This window comes from Pavona decussata, unplaced genomic scaffold (genome assembly GCF_977016875.1).
Source record: "Pavona decussata unplaced genomic scaffold, jaPavDecu1.1 SCAFFOLD_84, whole genome shotgun sequence".
NCBI classification, from domain to species: Eukaryota; Metazoa; Cnidaria; class Anthozoa; order Scleractinia; family Agariciidae; genus Pavona; species Pavona decussata.
The window spans coordinates 1336464-1360924 of NW_028145502.1; the positions used below are offsets into that span (position 1 = coordinate 1336464).

The 24461-nt window shown below is 40.1% G+C and overlaps 3 protein-coding genes across 3 annotated transcripts; 2 read left to right on the forward strand and 1 right to left on the reverse strand.

Annotated features, from left to right (window-relative positions):
- Nucleotides 1-62: 62 nt before the first annotated feature.
- On the reverse strand, nucleotides 63-13266 carry LOC146475337 (histone H2A deubiquitinase MYSM1-like). Its single transcript, XM_085115727.1, has 15 exons — nucleotides 13129-13266; nucleotides 12868-12970; nucleotides 11785-11855; nucleotides 10572-10624; nucleotides 10022-10055; nucleotides 9320-9358; nucleotides 8884-8953; nucleotides 8326-8424; nucleotides 7396-7648; nucleotides 6197-6270; nucleotides 4367-5497; nucleotides 3809-4084; nucleotides 3195-3383; nucleotides 1633-1871; nucleotides 63-1119 (listed from the first exon to the last, which is right to left on the reverse strand). Exons 1-15 carry the CDS (start codon nucleotides 13227-13229, stop codon nucleotides 906-908), a joined length of 2946 nt encoding a protein of 981 aa, XP_084971853.1. The 5' UTR covers nucleotides 13230-13266; the 3' UTR covers nucleotides 63-905.
- A 312-nt stretch (nucleotides 13267-13578) lies between these two features.
- Nucleotides 13579-15842, forward strand: LOC146475338 (uncharacterized). Its single transcript, XM_085115543.1, has 2 exons — nucleotides 13579-14253; nucleotides 15101-15842. Exons 1-2 carry the CDS (start codon nucleotides 13694-13696, stop codon nucleotides 15363-15365), a joined length of 825 nt encoding a protein of 274 aa, XP_084971669.1. The 5' UTR covers nucleotides 13579-13693; the 3' UTR covers nucleotides 15366-15842.
- Nucleotides 15843-21617: 5775 nt separating this feature from the next.
- Nucleotides 21618-23788, forward strand: LOC146475339 (uncharacterized). Its single transcript, XM_085115544.1, has one exon. The coding sequence runs from the start codon at nucleotides 21622-21624 to the stop codon at nucleotides 23242-23244; it is 1623 nt and encodes a 540-aa protein (XP_084971670.1). The 5' UTR covers nucleotides 21618-21621; the 3' UTR covers nucleotides 23245-23788.
- Nucleotides 23789-24461: the final 673 nt, after the last annotated feature.

Below are 24461 nucleotides of genomic sequence, written 5' to 3' on the forward strand. Positions count from 1 at the left end.
CAGAATTTTTCCACTTTACTATTAAATTATTAATATTAAAGTAAGAACACAGTCAACAATTCTTTTTTCTGTTTAATATAACTTTTTAATCATCATAAGATATGTTTTCAATAAATACTCCTCTTGGAAATAAATGTGTATAAGGAGAATATCTGTATACATGCAGTTCAATAAATAGTTTTTGTGCTACTCAAATTAAATACAAACTTGTACTGAGAGGTTTTAGTTTCAAGCATAAATATATTATTTTAGAATTCTGTTTTCTGTATAATGACGAAGTTTATCACGGCGCACAGGCAACGCAAGCTCCTGATACAAGAACAAAAGACAAGTACAGGTATGACCCTTGCCCAACGGAGAAGAGAGGTGTTGTGCCAGAAAGTCTTGAACTGTAAAGGTTTAAACAGCTTTGAATCGCCCAATGCACTCACTCTGTAACTTGCAATCAGGTATTTAGTCGCTCGCTAAAATTGGTTTACCGAGTGAAAAGAAAATACGGCGGCCTTATTACCCACTCTATTGTCTCGTATTCTTTGTTGCTTGCCGGGACCTCAAACAGTTTAAAGCGAATTCGGCGATATATCGTTGTTCTGTTTTTCAGAATTGTCTCGAATTCTCTTGCCTGTTTCAACCTTTACAATACTGTGAAACAGCGACAAAACTTAGAAATCGGACATCAAAATCAAGTTTCCCGTGACTGGATAAGATGTTTCCCTTTCTTGGTTTAGTTCAGGTTTCGTTCTCACTCAGTCTCCTCAAGTTTTAATCTTGCGTTCTTTCACCTTTCCGTTTCCCTGAAACAGACTTCCTATCCTCTTAACGCGAGCTTGGGTTGCCTGTGCATAACCTCGAGTTCATAATTCTCGAGCATTAGAACCCAAGGCCTAAATTTATAAATGATGCGGTTACTGTCGTGAAAAAACGCCAATGGATGTTCCACTCGGCTGAGTTAACTGATAGGGTATGATGTTATCTGAGATGGTGTTCTTTAATCTGTTTAAGAAGTCTTCTCTTTTATCGTCGTCAAAACGATTAACTCGACTTCGAAGTGAGTCTAACAGTTTATCAAGGAGATTCAAATCCGTAGAAGAACCAAACCGTCTGTTTAGTTGAACACGACTGCGGAAAAACAAGACAGACGAGATAAAAGATTAGAACAAATTTACTAAAGCAATTCATATAACGTGCGTTACAATTGAGGGTTGTAGTCGGACGTGGGTGTTAGGACGCCTTTCAGCTTACTCACCCGACCCACATCAAGGCGCCTTTCGTCCCACCCACCGGTCCCATAAAAGAATGTTAACAGGCCAGACTACCAAACCAGAGACTTCGTCCCGCAAACGCAGTCTACTTTGATGGCATAGAAGGAATATATTGGTACGGGAGATGGAGAGAAAATAGCAATGGAATAGTGGGCCGCATTTGAGACCCAAGTTGAAGCCAGCCGTTGGTTTCTCTCAGGGTTACTTCAAACACCAGCCTTCGAGCAAGCTCTGGGGGCAGGAAGTGGGGTGGGGGGGGAGGAGTGAGACTCCTTCTCCCCTTCCCCACCCTCCTTTAAAATACGATTCTTCCCGGAAACATTAGGAGACAACCCATCATCAGTAATTTCATGCTTATTTGATGACTTACAAGGGATACGTTCGATAGTCATCTGCAATGCTTCTCACTTGTTCCACCGTGTCATCTTCATCAGCCTCGTCTTCATACACTTCATAGTCAAACTGGTAAGGTAATCTGTACTGGCCAGCGGAGTCCCACTCGTCACTGACTGTCAGACATCTTATTTGTGATTGGTTGGATGGATTGCTGTAATTATACGGGCTGACAATGATGCCTATGAAAGGCGCACCTCCTTTTCCAAACCATTCCTGTTACAAATAATAATAATAATGATGATGATGATGATAATGATGATGATGATGATTATAATAAAAACACGACTAAAGGACCAGTTCAGACACCGCACCAGTCACGTGCCATACCAAGTAATTCCGTGCAAGATCCGGAAGAACTTGCCGCACAATACAACAGAGGAAAGAAAATATATTAGGTAGGCGGCGTCTGAGAGGTACGGAACATGAACCAAGTCGAGGCCACTCCGGTTCGTGGGCCTTTGATTTCGGTTTCTGTTGCATATACCAACTTCAAGTCTTATCCTCGTTGGCAACCGTTTTACAGGCTTGAATTTCACATTAGAGAGATTTAAAATGGCGTTTAAGGCAAACGGCAAACGACAGAAATGGCCACGTGACCATGTTTATCCTACATTTGCCCCTCGCTGTTTTCAGTTTCTCAGCAAAATTGAGTAGTTTGGTGTTAGCGTCAAAGGTCAAAACTATTTTGCACTATTCTCATCTATGTATTCATTTTTTCAAGAAAAAACAAATTTATTTATTTTATTTATTTACGCGAATCTGACGCTTGCCGTTTGCCGTGATTGTTTTGACGTGATTGTAAATCTCTCTGTTGTCGGTATTGCATTTCTCGGCCTCGTCCCCAGGGCCTTCGCGAATTTCTTGCAATGCTCAGTTACAAGGTTTTACAAACCCTTTGTACACACGCAAATTTCTTCCCTAGTTTCTGAAACTTGTGGAATAAACTTTGATAAATCATAACACGTTTTCTAACGAAAAAAGCTTCCTATCACCTGAAAAACAGACTTTGACGGGTAAAATTTAACAAAATTATTCAATATTGTTTTCATTTGCCTACTTTTTTTCCGAATGGATACACATGCGCACCAAGATATACCACCACAGGTAACGTGTAGTACTGGAGTACATTCTAAGGGCCTCTTCATATGAGCCCGGTAGGCGGGACGAGAATCTGTCTTCTCTTCATATGGGAAATTTAATCCCGGTTACCAAGATGAAAATTGTCCAAAAGGCCCCCAAAATACCCGTGAAACCGCATTCCGACTTGTCAGCGACCTTACAAGCCATGCGCAGTTGATAATGTTTCGTCCCGGACAGTCCCGGTATCCGGGCTGGAGTGTTCATATGGGAACAATTTCCAGCTCGGCCACCGAGATCTCGATCGCAAAAACCGAGATCTCGGTAACCGGGCCAGCCCGCCGTCTCATATGAACACATCGAAATTTTTGTAAAGAAAAGAGTGGCGAGGCGAGATCTCGGAAACCGAGCCAGCCCGGTCGACCGGGCTCATATGAAGAGGCCAAAGGTAGAACTTACCTGGAATTTTGCCTGAGTTTCAATATCGCGCACAGAAGGAATCGGAGCAAATGTAGGATGCGAGTGGTACCAGCCCACCACGGCCAACCCTCGATGTGCAAGGTCCTCAGAAGCTTGGGTCTGAGATACAGGGTCCATTTCACACTGTAGTCCGGTGCTTAAACTCCTACAAGGGATTGCTTTGGAGACCTAAAGAAAAAACCACGAAGAGAACCATGAAGAAAAATATAGAGAAAAAGTACTGTTGACTAGCTTTCCATGAATACACACATTGAATTAATAAGGATTTCATTTACAGACTCAAAAGATAGAACCATCTTGTACAGCATAATAAACAGCACCACAGGAAAGTACTGCTCAGTAGCTTTCATTTGAATGGTCACACTTTAGGATTTCATCCACAGACTCGAAAGTTGGAATCACCTTGTACAGCATAATAAACAGCACCACAGGAAAAAACTGCTCAGTAGCTTCCATTTTAATGGTCACACTTTAGGATTTCATCCACAGAATCAAAAGTTAGAATCACCTTGTACAGCATCACATGATTAGGAATGGTTAGTATTTTAGCCACAGCCGCACCACCTGCGTCAAGGTCTTAACCTAGTACTTACCTTCAGTAGCCTTCCCACGTGACAGTAATTTCCCCCCAACAAACCAATCACTTCAGTAGTTGACATATGAGCATGCGTGTCCATAACGACCAAGGTTTCTGATTGGATGAGAACATCAAAAGGCACCGCACTAGGAGAGGGAAACTTGCGGCAGGGAACCAGAAGGAACGGATCGTACGAGGGCTTGCTACGTGAGGGCCTTTTTCTGGGCGCTGATGGCGAGCCCTTCTCATTTGGAACCCCGTCTTGTGGAACATGTTCTTCAGGATACAAGTGCTGAAATGCGAATTACATTTTATTACACTGAATATTTCAACCTAAAAGTTACGGTTTTTAGTCATGAAATAGCCGGGGGTTTTTACCAGACAAATGATCGCGTAAAGGATGTGTCCCGGATTTCAGTTGTTTCATTGTAATCATGTTCAATCTTTGGCAAATGACCTCTGTCACAACAGTGACATTTAATGTTCGGATGCCTTATTAGTTTGGAAGTGAATATTTCTAGACGTTAAGTTTTGCCAAAATCCAAACAGCCAAATTTTTCAAAGCTTTTAATACCTGTATCGTCATTCCTTCCGGTTTACTAAGGTCGACCCAGTCTCCGTCCTTATTCCTCGGCCGTTTCTTTCTCGGTCTCAGTGAATTTACCCAAGATTCCATGTGAACATTTTCTTTAGGATCAGTAGCTTCCCCTTGTTGCCTGAGTCGAGGTACTGGTCTGTCGAAACAGCCTTCATTGATAGCTCCAATGTCTTCTAGGAAAGCATGAACTCGGCCAATGGAGTTCACATCACCGCAATTTCGAAGGCCACCTCTCACAGCCGTTTTGAAAAGATAGCTTGGTTTGTATCTCTCCCACATATCGAGAATGTAGTTGCGGATTTTCATGTACCTCTCCGGAGTTTTGAGAGCTCGTCCCATGAAAAATTCCATGTTATGTTCTTTTTCTAAATCTTGAATGATATTCCTGTCTATCACAATTTCTTTATTAAGAGTGTTTTGATTCTCAGCACTCGCCCCAGGCTGCTGTCGGTCCGAAGATTGTATGAACTCAGCGCTCGCCCCAGGCTGCTGTCGGTCGGATGGCTGTATGAACTCAGAGCATGTAACCTCACCACACGTGACTGGGGCCCAGCTCTTCTCCACAGCACTGTTACTAGAGTCACCGCCCTGTGCACTTGTTTCAACTGAACCAAGAGAGATGTTGCTTGCATTGAAATCTCCATCGACAGACTTTCCAGAAGACATCGCGTGACGCGTATCCAGCATAACGCAACATGACGGATCTGTAGCGTGACCCACGTTTATTGTAAACGAGCTGGCACTATCACTAACCGCGTCTATACTACTCTCATGGCTACTGTCACAAAACTGAAGCTCAGAAGTCAAAATGCTATGGCCGTCTTGCCTCAAATCATCGTCGCTGTTGATAATATTGGATCCACCCGTGTCATTCACAGTACTACATTCCTCTCCTTCTGATTTGAATTCCGCCAGAGGATTTACCTCTCTACGCATGCAAGATGGGTCAATCATCTCTTCTTTGTTCACAGTCCGAGGACTGCTGTCGCCAATAATTGAGGAACTTCTCTCTTGCTGCAATGAACTTGGTGATTTTTCCTCTGTTGACACATCAATATGATTGACTTCTGAATCGGTAAAAGTACTTTCCTCTTCCGTTCCTAAATCCTGAAAAACACAAAAACCGATACAAAGGAAATTAAATGCTTTGTAAGCATCTTTATACATATAAATATTATGTGCTAAGAAATTACGCTACATTAATACACCGTTTCCGAGTTGCTTTGAACCTCACTATGAAAGCGAGGCTTCGTGTATATATTATAAAAATTGGTTTTCACATAAAAGTGGGCACGAGGACTCGTTTTCATAATGAGGTTCAAAGCAACTCAGAAAAGGCCTGGATTATACGGAATCAAACTAGAAAGAAAGCGGACAAGAGTGGACATTTTGGATTTTTACTCTTTCAATGGAGAAGAGTTCAACCATCGTTATCTCGTGGTGATTTTCTTACATTTAATTATTGCCATCAATTCAAGGTTTAGCCTTGCTTTTCAAAACTTCATAAGAACAAAATAAAACAGGTCATTTCTGAGTTGCTTTGAGCCTCATTACGAAAGCGAGGTTTACCGCAAAATTAGTTTTATTTGCATTCAACGAAAAATAATTTTGGTTAAAAAAAACTATGCTTTAACCTCTCTTTGATAATGAAGTTCAAACTAACTCAGAATTGGCCTATTTAACTCAAACTCTGGTTTGAGTCCGCTGACTCATTTGTGTCCACGTTCTTTTGATTTGAATTCTTGTTTCATTTCTAATATTTTTCGCTGAAGTGGTTTGACATCAAAATTATCTCCTCTGACTCACCGACGTATTTTCCTTGGTTGCTGCAGCTCGTACAAGAGCGGAATAAACATCATCGGGGCATGAGGTGGTTTGACCTGAATTTAAAAATAACAACTTAAGTCAAAGGAGCACAGTAATAGAGACAATCCCGTTTCTGGTTAAAACTTTACTTAGTTTACAATTAAGTAACTCTGCTCATACATGAATAGACCATTTCTGAGTTGCTTTGAACCTCATTATGAAAGCGAGGCTAAATGCAAAAATTAGTTGTCATTCGTACGTAAACAAAGCTAATTTTCATATGTAAACCTTTGCACTTAGCCTTGTTTCTCAACAACTCGGGGATGGCCTATTGCTTCTAGATTTACAGTGCGGACACTCGAACCGTGAACGGCTAAAGCTTTTTTGCACTTTTTCTCTCTCTGCAATATAAACAAACTAAAGAAAATTTATCACTCACTAAGAACTTACATCTTTTTTCTGATTTAATGTTGTTAAAAAAGGTCGGATTCATTGTTTTCAAGGGAGTTTTTTATTGGACAGTATTTGAAAAAAAAAGATGAAGAAAAGCCTTAACTGTTCACGGTTTGAGTGTCCGCACTGTAAAACGAGATGGAATCAAGTGAGTATTGAAAGACAACGTCGAACAGCTATATGTTATAACCAATTTAATCTAAGAAACAAGGAAAAACTTGAGAACGTTAGTCCGACTTATGCAAGTTGATATCTCATCCCATGTTGACCATCCGTAGCCGAAACATTAACGAATACTTTCAGTGCATTTGAATGGCCGTTTTTTAAGAAAAATTTGGCCATCATTTTGCAGCTACAATTGATGAAAAAGTTCCCTTTTGAATTAGCATATTGTTACCACTTATCAAGATAATAAAAATTCCCCGTCTTTTCGCTGACAAAAACCAGTTTTCTGACCACAAAAAACAAATCTTCGCCAATAAAACAACAATGGAGTCACAAAAATCAATTCCTTCGTAGATGTCTTTTGAAACAACATCACTTTGCCAACAAGAAAACCCTTTCTCAACCCTAGTGGCTACTCTAAAATAATTATATTCCCTGACTTTTCACTGATTTGGGGGTAGAATTTAGCATTCCCCTGGCTTGAAATAGAATTCCCTAAATTTTACTATAGAGGAAGAGAAAAGAGTGTAAAATGGACATGAATGAAAGGGATGACAGAGAGGAGCTACATGTACGTATACCTGGAATTAAATTATTACGTTGCTCTTCATGATCTAATCCATCAATATCTACTTCAACATCTTCGTCTGATTCATGTTCAGGTTTTCTTTTCACGCCACCAAGTGAGACAGTTGTGGTCTGAATGATCGGTTCGTCTTCTGCTATGCTGTTTTCATGAACTATTTCCTCGTGATTAACAACAACAAATGTTTCTTCAAACTGTACTTCCATTCCTTGCGTTGTATGTACTTCTGGCTTCATTAGGTTCTTGTTCTGCGAATTGCACACAAAACTACATTAAGTTTAAAGAAGAGAAAATATTTGGATCAAGGTTATATGTAACAAAGTTGCATATGACTGACATGTTTCTGTAATTTAATATAGCGCCTGGCTCTCGGGGCCACCAGCGCCATTTGCAACGTCTTACATGGTTGATAAAATATCTCCGCGTTCGTGTTAATTTCCTTCAACTGAAAATTTCGCTTTCTTGCTTGCGTTATTATTATTATTATTATTATTATTATTATTACTGTTACTGTTACTGTTACTGTTACTGTTACTGTTACTGTTACTGTTACTGTTACTATTACTATTACTATTACTGTTATTATTACTATTACTATTACTATTACTATTACTGTTATTATTATTATTATTATTATTATTATTATTATTATTATTATTATTATTATTGTCAAACGAAATTTCGCGTTAATTTCAAATACCTCAGTTAACACAAGAATTAAGATCCTATAGTAAGGTTTTACAATAATTTTGCACAGACTCCGCTGCTAATATTGCTTCCAAGTTTAAACACACATGCTCTTTTGTTGCCTACTTACAAACATTTTCTCGTTCCTGGGAAGCAAAGTTTGTTTTTGTGACATGTATTACTCATGTCTGCAAAGGACGAACATTTTGGGAAAAATTCTGGTCATTATGCACTGTACCTTGTGCTTGAAATACTGCTTCGCATAGTTCTTAACTTGGAGTGTTGTTCGAGTATCAATCATATTTGCAATCTTAGTCCAGCTCCGCCCATACAGGCCCTGAAATTAGCCACAGCACAAAAATCAATCTCAACAGTGCAGAGTTCTTTAACTAGTCTGGTTTCTAAAGCAACAGGAACAAGTCTCATTTTTGACAAATCCTCCATACAAAAGGTTAAAAGGCTGTGCTATACTGTTACACCATCCCCGTCCCTATGTTGGCCCCTAACATTTGTACAACAGACTAACACTTTCCCTCGGTCTCAGAAATGCAGGGTGCACCCTACCCCACCCCCCTCCCCAACAGAATCACAGTCCACCAGAGGGTTACTGAAGAGTTTTGCATCATCATCATCATCATCATCATCATCATCGTCATCATCATCGTCATCATATTTCTTCACTATATCATTAAATTAAAAACAAATGGTCTCTCAATGAGCTGTGCATTATTATTATTATTATTATTATTATTACTATTATTATTATTATTATTATTATTATTATGATTATTATTACCAGTCCCTTTTCAAACAACTCCTGTTCATCTGCCGTCCAAGGTTTTCTGTGAGTCATGGAAGGTTCCCCTCTGAAAGAAAAGAGCAAAAGCTCAGTTCTCACAAACACTGACAGCCATGCAATGAACAACTAAACTGAGCCTTGGACATCCCCGCCTGGCAAGGCTCTTCTACCCCTCAAGCCAAATCTGTCTTATGGATCAGGTGTACTTGAATCCTGACTACCAGTGAGAATTTAAACATTTTCCTCTTTATTTGGCCAGTAGAAGACAACATTTGAAAATTAAGTAAACAAAGCTGTAATCAAGTGAAAAGAAACGATAAAAACGAACAACGTTTTGGACGGGAGTCATTTCTTTTCACTTGCCTATGTATATCTAAACCTTTACTTGTAATGCTGTTATCAATATATAAAAATAATATATGGTTTGACTCACCTTCCAGACTTAACAATGTTCTTTTTGACATTAGGCAACCTTAAACACAATCACAATCATTGATAAATTACAAAAATATAAACCCAAGTAAGAATGACAGTGCCAATATATAAATTCCAGTAATTAATTAAACTGTCTTTTCTCTAACACAGATGAGATATCCAAGAAAATGAGAGAAGAGAAGAACACTGAGAGCAAACAAGTAACAATGCTAGGGAAGGATGAAGGAATTTGGGCTGATAATACATTAATGAATGACTGTTTAGGTTAGTTGCACAAAACAATTAAAGCACTGAGTACATATCTTATGTTGAATTTTCCTGACTCGTCAGCCTAAAATCCAACTTAAGACAGATGCACTCAGCCCTTCAATTGTCAGGAAGCTTCCTACACTATGGAACTTATTCATAATTTTAATGGTGGCTGTTTTATCAATCTTTTCAATACATGTTAATTAGCCCTACTGAACTCATTTTAGAGTAAAAGTTCTATTGAATTTTGCACATGCTTATGAGGCTAGTAAGGCTAATTTTCATGAAAATAAAAGATTAATTTATTTATTGGCCACTTTTTTTTAATAAGGCCTATTTAATACTTTTTTTTCAATTAAATGTCTCCAGAAAGCAAGCATTTATTTTAAACACAATTTACTATAAATCTTTGTGCAACATAATCCAAACAAATAAACTTGACTACCATTACCTTCCAATGCAGGATTGTTTCTGTTTTTCATTCCCTGAAAACACAAAAAGATGGACTAAATAACAATTTTACACCAGACATACTTGTTAGTAAAGGAATTAAAACCTCAAGGCCTTCAAAGATGTGTGTAATAATTTTTTTTATTAAATGTCTTGTTATATATATTACATGAACTGGAAAATATCCTAAAGTGTTACAACATATATCCCACTTCCTTGAGGAATGGTAGTTATTATTTCTGGGGGTGAAGGTGCTTATAAATGGAAAATTTACAATACTAAACTATATCTAGTACTAGTCCAATAAAAATTATGAAAATTATGTATGGGTGGAAAGCTGATTTTTCAAGCATTAGCTGTTCATCATTCGCTCTGATGAAGAGCTACAGTGTAATGCGTCAGTTCTTGAATCTCTTTATGCTGGCCAAATTGCCTCATCAATGCTGTTGAATATTCACGTCTACTCCCCTACTGATGAAGAACCACAGTTTCTTCACAAATTAACCCTCCATTATCTATTTACACTATATTTATATCACTTCAAATCTGACCTGTTGATGATTTCTCTGGTTTCATTGGCACAGCTGATCTGTATGCATACATCCTGAATACAGTCAAGGGAATACATCACTTCACAATGTCCACATCACACATCACGTTTTTTAAAACCTTCAGTCTCCAGAGTGCTGAGCAATCCATGTTATCTGTGCCTTTAAAACTTAGTGACTACCCTATCAATTTCAAACGCCATTTATGTACCTGCCAACTCTCAAGTCTTAGGTGTGAGTCTCAAGCCCGCAGACCTAGAACTTCAATCTCATGCCAACTTGCACTTACAAGTCACTCAAAAATATGAGTGGACTTATACAGACTGGACTGCCCCACTTTCCAAAGATGTGAAAACTATAACCGTCAGGTTTGCCAGTTGTTAATAACAGCATTGAGAACAAGGTTGTGTTTTGCACCCACACTAAATATTCACAACACACCATGGGGTGAAATCAATTTCTTGGGAACTTTGAAATTATTCAAAACATCTTTGGGTATTTTTGGAAATTATTCAGAACTGGGCCAGTTGGGGAATCTTCAGAAATCTTAGCACTCTCTGGTTAAAAATCTCATGCCAGTGTCTCAGAAAAAGTTGAATGCAGGATTCTTCAGATCATGACAGATTGCACTCATCAGTTAGGAAGGTAAGCCACACTGGTTCAAACCTGAAAGGAGAAATATCTATCTGAGCTGCCCTGGAAAACTGCAGGTGTCAGAAAAAAAGGGCTTCCCTACAAACATCACCCACTGCGACTTTAATGTGTCTGTGGTGCCGAAACATTTCAGCTGAACATGCATTTGACTTCATAGTCACCAGCAAGCATACTTTAACCCTTTAAGACCTAACAATGATCAGCATCAAACTTCTCCTTGTAATGTCAATGCTTATTCAACCCCTAAGGTCATGATTCACCCAAGGTGAATTTTCTTGATATTTTAGTGACTTCTCCCCAGTACTTTTATAGAAAAAGTGTGGGAACAAGATAGGAGAATTTGGTCTTTGATACTTAAGGGTTAAAGGGTTAAGAGCCTTGATCCCTTGTCTTGCCCAGAAACATTGACCCTGACTTTGTTTCAGGCAATAGATTTTACATGGGCAAATTAGGAAATCAACTTGGCCATTCTTTCTCCATCTTGGATTTTACACTAAATTGCACATTCACTCAACAACTGCAATCATTTCTTTGTTTTGATTTCAAAATATTCAAAGGATACTGTTCTTCTAGAATCATCTTTTCAATGGTTGCTCTACTTTTGTCATCAGCACAGGTATCCAACGACCAAACCTATTGTATATATCAGAAACAAGGGGGTTAGTTTGGACTAAAGAAACTATAGTACTGAAAGGGTGGGGAGGTAGAGACGAATGTTTGGCTTTATGTAATAAAGAGCTAACACTCAAAACATCAGCACCATCGCAAATTCTGATAGAACACTACAGTTGAACCTCCATGCGTGACCAACTCTCGTAAGCGACCACCTCACACAAGAGACCACCTATCCAAAACACCAAATTTTTCCCAGTCAAAGCCCTATAGTTGGAACCTCTCATAAATGACCACCATACCTCTTGTAAGCCACCGTGACCACTTTTTGAGGTGACGGCCTTACAATTTTTCATTATTTTTAACCTCTTGTAAGCGACCACTTGATACATGGTCTCCATGTGTGCTGTATGTACTATGCTACTCAGAGTTTATGGGGAACCTTTAGTAACAACCTAGCACTGCTCGTATTGTAACTAGGAAAATGTATGCAATAAATTCTGTTCTGATAAGGAGATGTGTCGGACCGGTTCTCAGAAGAGCCCCCTCTGATTCGACTCTTGTAACCGACCACCCCATATAAGCGACCACTAAATCTGATCTTGGCACTTTGGGTGGTTGCTTACGGGAGGTTCAACTGAATATTAAGCAATTAAATAATTTGAAATTTGAAACTTAGATATATGTGCTGGTTAGGGATGTAGCTTGAAGATTTCCAATGGGTGCAGTCTTGTTAGTCACAGGGGAAAATTTTGGTCAACAACAAGAAGAAAGACTTTACCAGAAATCAACAAATGCCAAGGCTTTAACACAGGCGGCTCTTTTTTCGCCTTTTGGCTAATTATTTACATCCCTGGATTAATGTAATCAGCGCCGTTGCACTATAGCTAGTTAACAAAGTTAACAATATTTCAAAGGTGTAAGAAATGTGCTGTCATTTTACAGTAAAGGAACAAATAAAACATCATTAACATAAAGCTGAGATCAAGCCTGAAGTTAACATATCAACAACAGCCGTACGTTTCTGTCTTACCGTGTTCGTATCCAAAAGCCACGAACTAGGATCACAGTAATCAGATGAAAATGGACTACTTGAAGGGTTTAAAAAATTCTGATTTCCAATCTCTTTGTCGTACCTTTGGAAGAAAACACAGACGATTGACAAAGTTACAAACCATGTACAATGCTGATAAACAAATGGCTACACCAGCTGTATATTATTATTTTTTTGATTAATGATCTGATCTCCAGCGAACCGAGATAATGAAACAAAAAAACTAATGTAAATACATACCAGTTGTCTTTTTGATCTTCCTCGGCCATGTCTCGTAAATGGGATATTTGTTCGCCGTCGGAAATGTCCTCCACATCCACTTCTTCATCAGATTCCGCCATCTTGGATTATGACAACGGAGACTGGAACGAGGTGTAGGAAATCGTTCGGGGTGCATTCGAGGGTTCGGCTCGGGGTCGGAATCGGTCGGGATCATTTCGGGGGCTTAGAAACGGTCTCCTAAAATTTCGACTTTCATCACCGTTTATTTATCGAAGTACTTTACTTTACTAATTACAATCCATTTTCGGATTACCCTGCAAAACACATCTCACGAAATCCATCCGAGAGACAGATTTGTTGGATTCGAAATCCATTTTCGGATTCTCTCCCTCCCCCCCCTCCCCCCCACTCCGATGACTGAGCAAAGAGACCCCTTTAGCAAACTTGTACCCAGAGTCCTCAGGGCAATACGCGAACGAGGAATCTGGTAATGAGACTGTTCTTTTCAGTCACGCAATCAAATCGATCGAGCTGACACGTCAACAGTTGCCAAGTATTTTAAAACGTTTATTTCAAGCGAGAAATGGCCAGTGATTGCAGTTTGGCAAGAATAATCAACTACTCAACCTATCCAATTGCAGAGACAGAAAGCGCAGTTTTGAAAGCCGTCATAGCACGTGCTAGACACGAGGTCAGCGAAAATGGAATAGCCCTGCTGCCAAAGTTCATGCTGCCTTCAGCGATCAGGGATACCATCGTGGATACAGAGGAGGTGTTGCCGAATGCGTTTCGCGGGATAAGCGATCACAACGTTTATTTAGAAGACGATTTATCCGTGGAGCCGCAACACCCAGGGAAAATTATTTCTCGCTCTTCGAAGTCTTGCGTGACGTACGACCAGATTAAGCCAACCACCCCCCTAAACCAGCTCTACATGTCGTCAGAGATGACTAACTTTATTCGACTTTTGCTGCATAAGGAAGTACTGTACCGCACCGCCGACCCGCTGGGTGCGTTGAACATTCATGTGTACAAAGAAAACGATCAGCTTAATTGGCATTTTGATCGGGGAGAGTTCGCCGTCACCCTTCTGTTACAATCACCAGAGGAGGGCGGACATTTCCAGTACAGTCCCTCAACCAGGTAAAGTTATCGACACTTTTTATGAAAGGGGACTAATTAAGGAGATGGGGATGGAGGGGAGTGAGGAGCAGGAAGGAGAAAGGTAAAAATGGGAAGAAGTGCGATATTTTTATTAGATGGAATGGGTTGGGATTGGATGAGATTACAGCGAACCGGTTATGGTGCGCTATGAAATGAGATTCGATGAGACAAAATGGGATGGGATGAGACGGTGACGAAATGGGATAGGGTGGGGCGGTAATGAAATGAGATGGGATGGGACGGTGGCAAAATGGGATGGGATGGGATGGTGATGAAATGGGATGGGATGTGATGGGAGGGTGACGAAATAGGATGGGATGAGACGGTGATGAAATGGGATGGGATACGTCAGTGATGAAATGGGATGGGATAGGACGGTAATGAAATGGGATGGGATGGGATGGGACGGTAATGAAATGGGATGGGATGGGATGGGACGGTGATTAAATGGGATGGGATGAGATGAGATGGAATGAGTTTAGAAGGGATAGGATGAGATGGCAATGAAATGGGATAGGATGGAATTGGATAGGATAGGATAGGATACATGGGATGCGATGGAATGAGATGAGACGAGCTAGAATGGCAAGGAATACGATGGGATGAGCTGAGATGGGTTGCACAGTATCCATCATGTTTTAAAACCACTTCATGAAAAATCCCACTTCGCTTGATTACATAGTTGCAGTTCTAAACGAATCAATCGGAAAATCAGGGATCACATTTTATGATGAGGGAAAATGCTTGGGAACAGGGCTGGATACAAAGGCCCGATAGCAAATCTTAGCAAAGAAAACAAATAGATTACATCTCCTTTTTAACATAGATCAGAGGGAAATGAAAACTATGACTTGGTGAAAAGCGTGTTGCTGGCCTCACAAGCTGGGCGAGACGTAACTGATCTTGGAGTACAACAAGCGGACCTTCATCCGGGAACACTGGTGATATTCTGTGGGCACAATTCGATGCATCGCGTTACCCCAGTTAAAGGCAATAAGGATAGAATTCTTGCGGTGTTGTCTTATGAGCAAAAGCCCAATGTACATTTAAATGAATATACCAGGATGAAATTCTACGGACGCTTACGTTAAGCCATATCTCCGTCTAGAAGTGTTTCTGAACATCCTACGCATCTTGATGTATAACGCCTTGTGCCTTCAGAGTCATTGTCTGCAACAACTTTAAAACTCGTTCCCAGGCCTTTTCATTGTTAATTTACAGAACTGAATGAGTTTGGAAAAAAGACTTTGCCTTTCAAAGTATTGGATTCTACAATATATTTCCTTAACCGTGAAATCAGCCTTGCTTGCTTCTTATGTGTACTCTTGGAATTGACTGATGCATTTCAAAAATTTCAGTTCCTGAGCTCATTATGAATTCAATAACCCTTTAATTTTGCAAGATAATTTCTGTTTAAATGACTCTAAATGAAGAATAAATTAATTGTTTAAGTCAATGACTCCTGCTGCCGTTTAATTGATTTCTATTAGCCATGATTACACCGCTTCTTGTGAGTTATTTATCATTAATCAGTAATTAATGCGAATATTTAATCGCAGTTGATCGCAAATAGTAGTTCATTAGGTTTTGTACCCATTCATTTTAAAATTGAAGCAAATAAAGAAACTTATGTGACTCATTATAGGAAATTTATATCAATCACGAAAATAATTATCACTTCAAACATGGTCATCGTATTGAAATCACATGTTCTACAATTTTTTTACTTAGTTATGATCAATAAAAACCGCTAATTAGAGATCCAGTTACAACTAATTATAAGTATTTAGGTTCGTCATGTTTATGTGCAATGATGACATCAGTAGCGTCGCCAATGCGGGCTCCACTTGCATCTTTAAAAGTCTCTTTCTTAGTTTCATTTTATTTGTCTAGCTGCTACTGATCAACTTGGAACGAATTTTCACTTCTTTCGATCGTTTTAAATGTGTATCTAGTATTTATTATGTTCTAATCGATATTAATTGCTCCTTTCAATAATCTTGCTTTAACACGGTTAATTAAAGCTTTGTATCGGCCGTGGTGACGCAAATCGCTCATTTACCGCAGATCCAAAAAGATACATTCAAAAACCCGTACGATTTGCAACACAGAACTATTTCACATACCACATAACAAATCATATAAAGTAAATTGGAGGGAAGATCCGCAACCACCTCTCTATAGATTGCCAAGGTGTGGGTTGTACGGAGGTTAATTCAAGATTCCAAAAAACCGAGCGAAGAAACAACTCTGGATGGAAGGCGAAAAAGCTAGCAGCCAATCCCGAAGAGAAGTTGGAGTATTAAAACGAATGCGCAGGAGTCTTACTTACCCGCGTTTATCAGCGAGCAAATCATCTGTGAATGCTTTTCAAGGTCATTCCCTGGCAGAGAGCAGAATCGACACCGTAGTAGTACAGATGAAACGCCGAGCACGACATTTCCATTGTATCCCTCTCCCTCCAGGGTGTATTCCTACCGAAATGATAACAGAAGGGAGCCAACAGCACGCGCTTCACCCCACGTCTTCATTCGCACAATGTGAAATGGGACAAATACCAGTTCAACCTGATGCAAGCAAGTATACCGGAGAGAACAACCAAGAAAGGGAAAAGGTCGAACAAGACGATGTCATTTCCGCAAAGGTTCAAAACAGGAGACGCAATATGCAAATCAACGTTTTGTATAACAATTGGGTTAATCCAAATTTTTAGGATCTCTTTCGTTTAAGTAACCTAAAATGTCCCGTTACTTAATTGTTCGGTAACGCTGAGTTCAGGTTTAAATGTATTTGGAATACTCAAATTACTCGAAAAAAGAAGAATTTATTCGTCTTTTCATTGGCTAACTTTTTAATTGATCGGCCTTTAGAAATTCACTTCCACGCCCCCCCCCCCCCCCCGAAAATTTCACCCTGCCTTTGTCTGTGGTCTCCTATTTTCTCTTCCCCTGCGCGTCGCGTGGGATACTAGGGACTTTACGCAAACACGACGCCGACGGCAACGAAAACGCCAGTAAAGAAAAGGCTTAATGAGCTAAACAATGCTGTGCACGTGTATTGCAAATTTTGATACATTTCGTCGCCATCTTCGGCCAAACAACAACGTGAAATGCCCAAATTCAAGGTTTTGTGGAGAGCGTGAGCACATGACAGTAAATTTTCATTCTCTGGGTTAACTTGAAGACCGTTCCCACTAGTTCTGTTACTGGATAGTTCGGCCACATTGTAGAAGTTGAAAGAATTGGAATAAGCGCAAAGTAGTACAGGTAACACGAACTTGTATTTTCAAGTGACGTTTTCGTTGGCGTTGCCGTCGTAGTTGCGTAAAGACCCCACTTTCGCACTGGCTGGCGTGTCGCGCGTGCTCTACTATCCCGAGCAAAACTGGAGAATGCTCACAGGCTTCTCGAGATGTTGTTTAACCGCAATCAAACGTAAAAGAAATAAGAAAATAAGAAAAGTACCTTAAAGATCAGGTTTCTGTTTTCAGAATTTTACCTACAAATTATACCCTTTGGTATTTGGTTTACTCACAGACTCACAAAACACTTATATGCTCACAGACAGCCCAAGCTCAATATAAGAAAGGTGCTACCCAAATTGAACTTGGGCTGCCTGTGAGTAGCTTTGAGCTCTCGAAGAAAACGAACTTTTCTTCTTTTTCATTTTGACCCCGGTCAATATTGCAGCTTTTTGTCAGTTTCGCCTCGAAACTAACATTTATTTTTCTCGGTTTTGCGTGAATTACAACCAACCTCGTTCCCAGGTCTTATTAAGCCCTGACAACGAGGTTGGAATCGAACCAAGATGTCGAAACCATTTTGCTTGAGATCAGAACTACTGACGTATTAAGCTTAAAATAATTTATTTGCCAATTGACTTTGTTAGCACAAAACTATAACCGGAATAAGGACACTTACCAAACGGAATTAAGCTCAATAGCTTTCATTTTAATGGGCATATCTTAAGATTTCGTCCTCATACTCGAAGATTAATCCTGGATATCCAACGGTTCGTTTAACCCGCCTCGTAATTCGGATTAAATTGTGAAAAATAATTAGCGTTTTCTTAGCGAAAGATCACCCCAAACTTTTACAACACTGAAAAGCTATAAATCCTTTGTTTTTGGAGGCAAATAAGCCGTAAAAACTGCGATAAAGGACCAACTAGCATTTTCGTTACGCAGAGAACAGCTTTTAAATTTGGCCAAAAAGATAACGTTCCCTAAAATTTTTGGGCAACTTAAATTTTCAGCCAAACAGATCAGGCTTCCTTTTCGCAACTGCTTAAGTTGCGTACGGTAACTGCGAGGATCTTTCCGCTTCTACTTGATCTTTCATTCGCAGTTCAAATATATTTTTTCACATATTTACATTTATTTAGACCAAACTGTGTTAGCTTTCACAACTTGCCATTTCAAAAGGCCATGACATTATGTGGAATTGCAGAAAACAAAATTTTTACAATTTTGCTTTGATCGGTTCTCGCGGGGTATCCCTGAATATTGAAATAACGAAATAAAGACATGGCAGTTGATAAAGCACTGCACCGGCATCGCAGAGGTCATGGATTCGAATCCTGTTCAAGCCTGAATTTTTTTCAGGCCTCCTTTTCGCAACTGCTTAAGTTGAGTACGGTAACTGCGAGGATCTTTCTTCTATTTGATCTTTCATCCGCAGTTCAAATATATGTTTCATATATTTACATTTATTTATTCATCCTCCACGGGCATATTACGAACTCACAATGTGACCAGCTCCCAGTTGGCTTGATAGCTCAGTTGGTAGAGCACTGCATGGGCATCGTAGAGGTCATGGATTCGAATCCCGTTCAAGCCTGGATTTTTTTTCAGGCTTCCTTTTCGAAACTGCTTAAGTTACGTACTAACTGCGAGGATCTTTCTTCTATTTGATCTTTCATCCGCAGTTCAAGTATATGTTTCATATATTTACATTTATTTAAATCAAACTCTATTAGCTTTCACAACTTGCCATTTCAAAAGGCCATAACATTATGTGGGATTGCAAGAAACAAATTTTTACAATTTCGCTTTGATCGGTTCTCGCGGGGTATCCCTGAATATTGAAATAACCACATAAAGACATGGCAGTTTTTTCATTGCCTTTACTGACGTTTATGCCAAATCTGGACACACCTTGTGTCGTAAACGCGGAAAGACACGCATAAGTGAATGTTTTGTTCTAGGAAAGAAAGTGGTTTTTAACTTCCTTCAAGAGAGGATGAATCCTCTCTTGCTTCCTTGCATAGCGCCACGACGTGATCACTCGGCCGCCAAGAGCACATGTAGACACATGATTGCGCAGCGCATGGACGGAAGTTCACAGCGGCTATAAATTGCCAACCTTGCCATCACTCTTTTAACTACAACACCGAGCAGAACGCAGATACAACAGATTGTTTTCACACAGTTCACAAGTCATTTATCCTTAAGGATTTGGTAAATTTTGAGTTTTACCAATTTGTACCCTTAATTTTTATCATTAAAGTCAGGTAAGTGTTGTTCATGATTCTGTCATTAAAGGCTGGTTTTCACTAGCGACGGAGTCGGAGTCGGAGTCGTAATCAGAAGCGTAGAGCTTATGATCTAGTGAAAACAGCGTTCCGATTCCGGAACGTAAGCGACGGAGTCGTAAGCGGAGTCGGAAGAAAATAGAAACGTTCTGATTCTTCTGACTCCGATTCCGTCGCGCTTATGACTCCGCTTACGACTCCGATTTTTGATTTTCACTTGGTCATAAGCGCTCTTACGACTCCGCTTACGACTCTGACTCCGTCGCTAGTGAAAACCAGCCTTAAGAAACTACAAGAGAGGATGAAGGTAAGAGAGGTGATCCCCCAAATAGGCCCCTATCCCCATCGCAATCCCTCTGAAGTTATTTTTAGAAGGTATCGATTTTCTCGCGGATAATGTTACCTCGCGCGTTACGTGCCTTTCACCGTTTTTAATCTTACAACGGTTAATCATAATCATTCACTTCCATAAAAGAAATTGTTTCACGCGTTACTTGCAACGAATGTCTTAGTAATATACGTGATTTGAAAGCTAATAGAATGTAGATTTGAATGTCTGAAGAGATTTTAAGCTCGCTGTGAAAAAAATATCAAAATTCGTGCCGAGGTTGTGATGTTTATACTCGTCTGTTCAATCGCGGCTTCAATTTTCCGACAGCTAAATGTGTTCTTACACTCTTTCATAAAAAATATATATTTGTTTCTCGCGTTTCCTTTAATGATTCTCTTGGATACACGCGTGATTAGAAAGTTAATGGAATGTAAATTTCAATGACAAAAGCGATTTTGAACTCACTGAGATAAAAATATCAAAATTCGTGCCGAGGCTGCAATGTTTGTGCTCTTCAGTTCAATCGCGGGTTCAAAATAATTTCCGCACAGCTGGGCTCTAAAACAAATCCTGCACGACCGATTCTTTTCCAATCTGCGCTGTCCTAATACAGCCACTCTAAACTCGCATTCGTCCACAAAACATATGCAGGTACCGCTTCCCCTATGCATGTTCCGCCATTTTGTTTTAACATCAATCCGGGAAAGACGCGTAGCATTGCGTGGGAATCGACTCAGTTGTCCACCTGGGTAAAATTCAGGATATATGATTGGCTATAACTTAACCCTCTTGGGACACTGGATCATGCAGGAGATCTAAAAATAACTTAAAAGGGATTACGATGAGAATAAGGCCTATAGAGCGTTTTCATTCACGTGACTACCGGCCATATTGGTTTACTGAAACAAAAGAAAGTATTTGCATAAAAATAGAGTTCAATTCCCAGAGGTTTGGTTTGGGACCCCAACATGGCCGCCATTTCTTTGTTTTGGGACACCAACATGGCCGCCGTGACGTCATGTCAAAACACTCTGTATGGGGATTACCTCTCTTACCTTCATCCTCTCTTAGAAATTGATAGACGAGTCACTGAACTCGTGACAATATACTCTTTAACTGCGCGCTTTATATTTAACCAAAATTTTCGGTTGGAAAATCCGGATACTTTCTGCGTCAAATGAAATGATTTTTTCCATTTGTTCCAAACATGCAACTGCATCATATCTCATCGGTAGATCAAAAAACGTACGAGATGGGGCCAGAAGACATCTAAATAGCAATGAAAATTTTGAACGAATGGAACGGTAGTTTTCGCTCAGGCCGGCTGGAACGGAAAAAGAGGAGTACCTTCGATTCGAATCGAAGGTCATACGTTTGTTCAGGAAAATTTCCGTTTGATCCGCGCATGCCAGTACAACGAAAATTTTGGCTAAATGGGAAGCAGCCTAGGTCAGTGTTGTACTTTGCTTTGATAGGAAGTCGAAATGACTAGCAGTACAGTGATAGAAGTATTTGGACAAATCGTGTTTAGCTTTACACGAAGCGTGTCGGGGCAGTACAGTCCAGAGGACGCTTATTACACTGTAGCGAATTTTGACTACACTACTTGGCAAGGAACAGGTCGAGAATGGTACCAGGAACCTGTTGACGAAATAATTTACCAAGAATACAGCGACAGAAAAGCGACAGCAAGGGATTTTCTGCCTTCTAGTAATTTTAACGCCAGGCTCATAGACGCTTGTTCGACAGACGACAATGAGGAACTGCAATCTGAAAATCAGAGAACGGAAGACCAAGCAATGGCTTGGAAGAGGCTCAGACCATCCGCTCTGTACACACTGTGCAAATCAATGTACGTCGGAGCTTTGATTTCACTTTTCTCTGCCGTCTTTATAGGCGCATTGTTTACAATGATCTCTTATCTCTGCCATGACACTGTGCACAACTGCGAATTTCACCCGAAGACATCAATTCCGTTGAAAATTCAATGGATGAGGACAATTTTGAAAGTGGTTACTGCCGCTTTCCTGTACGTTTGGTTCTTTGCAAACATACAAGTTCTTTTCCGTCCATATCAGTTGATGGGAGCGAAGAAGAAGCTGTTTCTAGTTTGCGTTTTTCTGTATTGCTTGGACGCACTATATCGTGTGATTTTACAAGCTACGGGGATTTCTAAATCATTCTTTTCCACCGTACAAATCATCCCACTTAATGCTCTGTTTATCACGAGTGTGCTTTGGCAAGTTTATATTCTAACAAATCACTTCTGCGCACACTGCAGGAGACAAAAGCTTACTGTGTTTATGCAAGTTACAGCGTCTTCTGCTCTGCCGTTTATCTTAGGTATTGCTATTACCTCGTTTATTTATCCAGCGTATATCAAACAAAACGAACAAGGAAAACTGATCATTGCCCTGTTTTCTCCTCTCCTTGGAGTCATAGTCAAAACAGTGTCACGCATTTCTGTTCAAAGACTATGGAACATCACACACCCTGCTTACTCATACGTTCTCATGGCGCCATTGTATTGTGGTACAGCAGTCATCTTTCGAGTTTTGCAAGCGGATCTTGACAGTTTACAATCGATCGCTGTTCTTGGAATCATTCACGGCGCAGCTGAAGTCATAGAGCGCAGCACTGTTGTCGCCATTGATCACCTTTGTCATGTGATTCGGAAGAGAGAGTTAACACCGTGGGGAAGTTTTCGCACCCCTCGCAGTGAACGAATCATGGCTGACATCGCAATTATGAGCATGCTGTTTGAATCGACCGCAATAGTATCTGGAAGCGGCTTTTTTTACTTGTATCGGCTGATTTACTTGAAAAATGTTTCCCTGTTTATGCTGCTGCGGTCCTTTGCCATCTTTACTTCAGTTCCACTGGTGATTGAATGGTTTTTCACAAGCCTGTCTCTAGCGATCGAAACTCGTTATCAGAATATAGCGGTTATGGCGGTGTGGAGAAGGCATTGGAAAAGACACATTTTGGTTGCCTGTATAAACACCCTTCCAGTAGCTATATGGGCGAGTCAAACTCTTTTACCGGTTGTTCATGCACGCTTTCACGAGTCCTTAAGTCAGCTCCCCTGCAAAATGCCATTTTCTTGAAAGGAGAACCAACTGGGGTTTCTGAAACAAGCTTCGACCTTTCAAACCGGACAAGTTTGGAGCTATAAAGGGAATTTTTTCTCTTTCACTGTCCTTTTATTGTTTGTTTACAAACTGCCCAAGGTTGCGTTTTGATTGGCTTTCTCAGCTAATCAGAGCGCGTGTCACTAAAGCTGTGTTTTGATTGGCTAAAACGGATTTCATCCAATCAGAGCGCGAGTGACTAAAGCTACGTTTTCATTAGCTAACATTTTATTTCTAGCAAGCGAAAGCTTATACTAGAAGATCCAAAAAGAATTTATTAGTGTGTTTAGGTTTTCAATTTTTTTTAATTCCACTACCAAGAAATTCACAATAAAGGAAAAAGTGCGATGAAATACGCTAACTGTACCAGGCAAATTACACTTGAGCTATTAAAAAAATCATTAACAAAATGGATGCTACAATTAATGTAACTGAGCTCGATTTTGAGTCAAAAGTGAACGATATTACCATTGTATCCCTCTCCCTCCAGGATCAGACTCGTACCCAGTCGCTATTTACGTGTTTTTTGAGGGATGAGAACATTGGATACGAGGATGGATTGGTGTCATGAGAAGAGGCGACTGGCAGATTTCGTTTGACAGATCCGTGCAATCGTGCGTGGAACCGTGCCGTGCTCTTTTTCAAGAAAACGGAGTAATCTTAGACATTTCTTGCAGTTAAAATTCACTGCGGGTTGTAGTTTCGTCCGATAAGTGATTTCTTTTTTGTTGGCTTGCAATGTTGTGCTGTCGTAATGGCTTCTTCGCGGGAACATTTGCGGGAAGATGATGTGGGTGATTTGGACAGTTCTTTCAGTGAATTGTGGATCGAAGGTTAGTATCACAGTCATATTTCCTTTTCCCGCGAATATTCCCGCGAAGAAGCCATTACGACAGGACGACATTACAAGCCAACAAAAAAGAAATCATTCTTCGGACGAACGCCATATTGGATCGAAATCTGCTAGTCGCTATTTTTCCTTCGCCTCTTCCCATGACACCACTTGGCCTCAATCCATCCTCGTATCGAATCTTCTCACCCCACAAAACACGTAAATAGCGACTGGGTACGAGTCTGCTCCAGGATGTATTCCCACGGAAATGATAACAGAAGGGAGCCAACAGCACGCGCTTCACCCCACGTCTTCATTAGCACAATGTGAAATGAGACAAATACCAGTTCAACCTGATGGA

Excerpts from the sequence above, each read along its gene's own strand:
- LOC146475337 (XM_085115727.1), bottom strand. The coding sequence starts at position 13,229 with ATGGCGGAATCTGATGAAGAAGTGGATGTGGAGGACATTTCCGACGGC. Across the intron at positions 11,856-12,867 it reads GGCTTTTGGATACGAACACG|GTTTGGTCGTTGGATACCTG; the intron begins GTAAGACAGAAA and ends TATATACAATAG. Across the intron at positions 9,359-10,021 it reads AAACAATCCTGCATTGGAAG|GTTGCCTAATGTCAAAAAGA; the intron begins GTAATGGTAGTC and ends ATTGTGTTTAAG.
- LOC146475338 (XM_085115543.1), top strand. The coding sequence starts at position 13,694 with ATGGCCAGTGATTGCAGTTTGGCAAGAATAATCAACTACTCAACCTAT. Across the intron at positions 14,254-15,100 it reads CAGTACAGTCCCTCAACCAG|ATCAGAGGGAAATGAAAACT; the intron begins GTAAAGTTATCG and ends TTTTTAACATAG.
- LOC146475339 (XM_085115544.1), top strand. The coding sequence starts at position 21,622 with ATGACTAGCAGTACAGTGATAGAAGTATTTGGACAAATCGTGTTTAGC.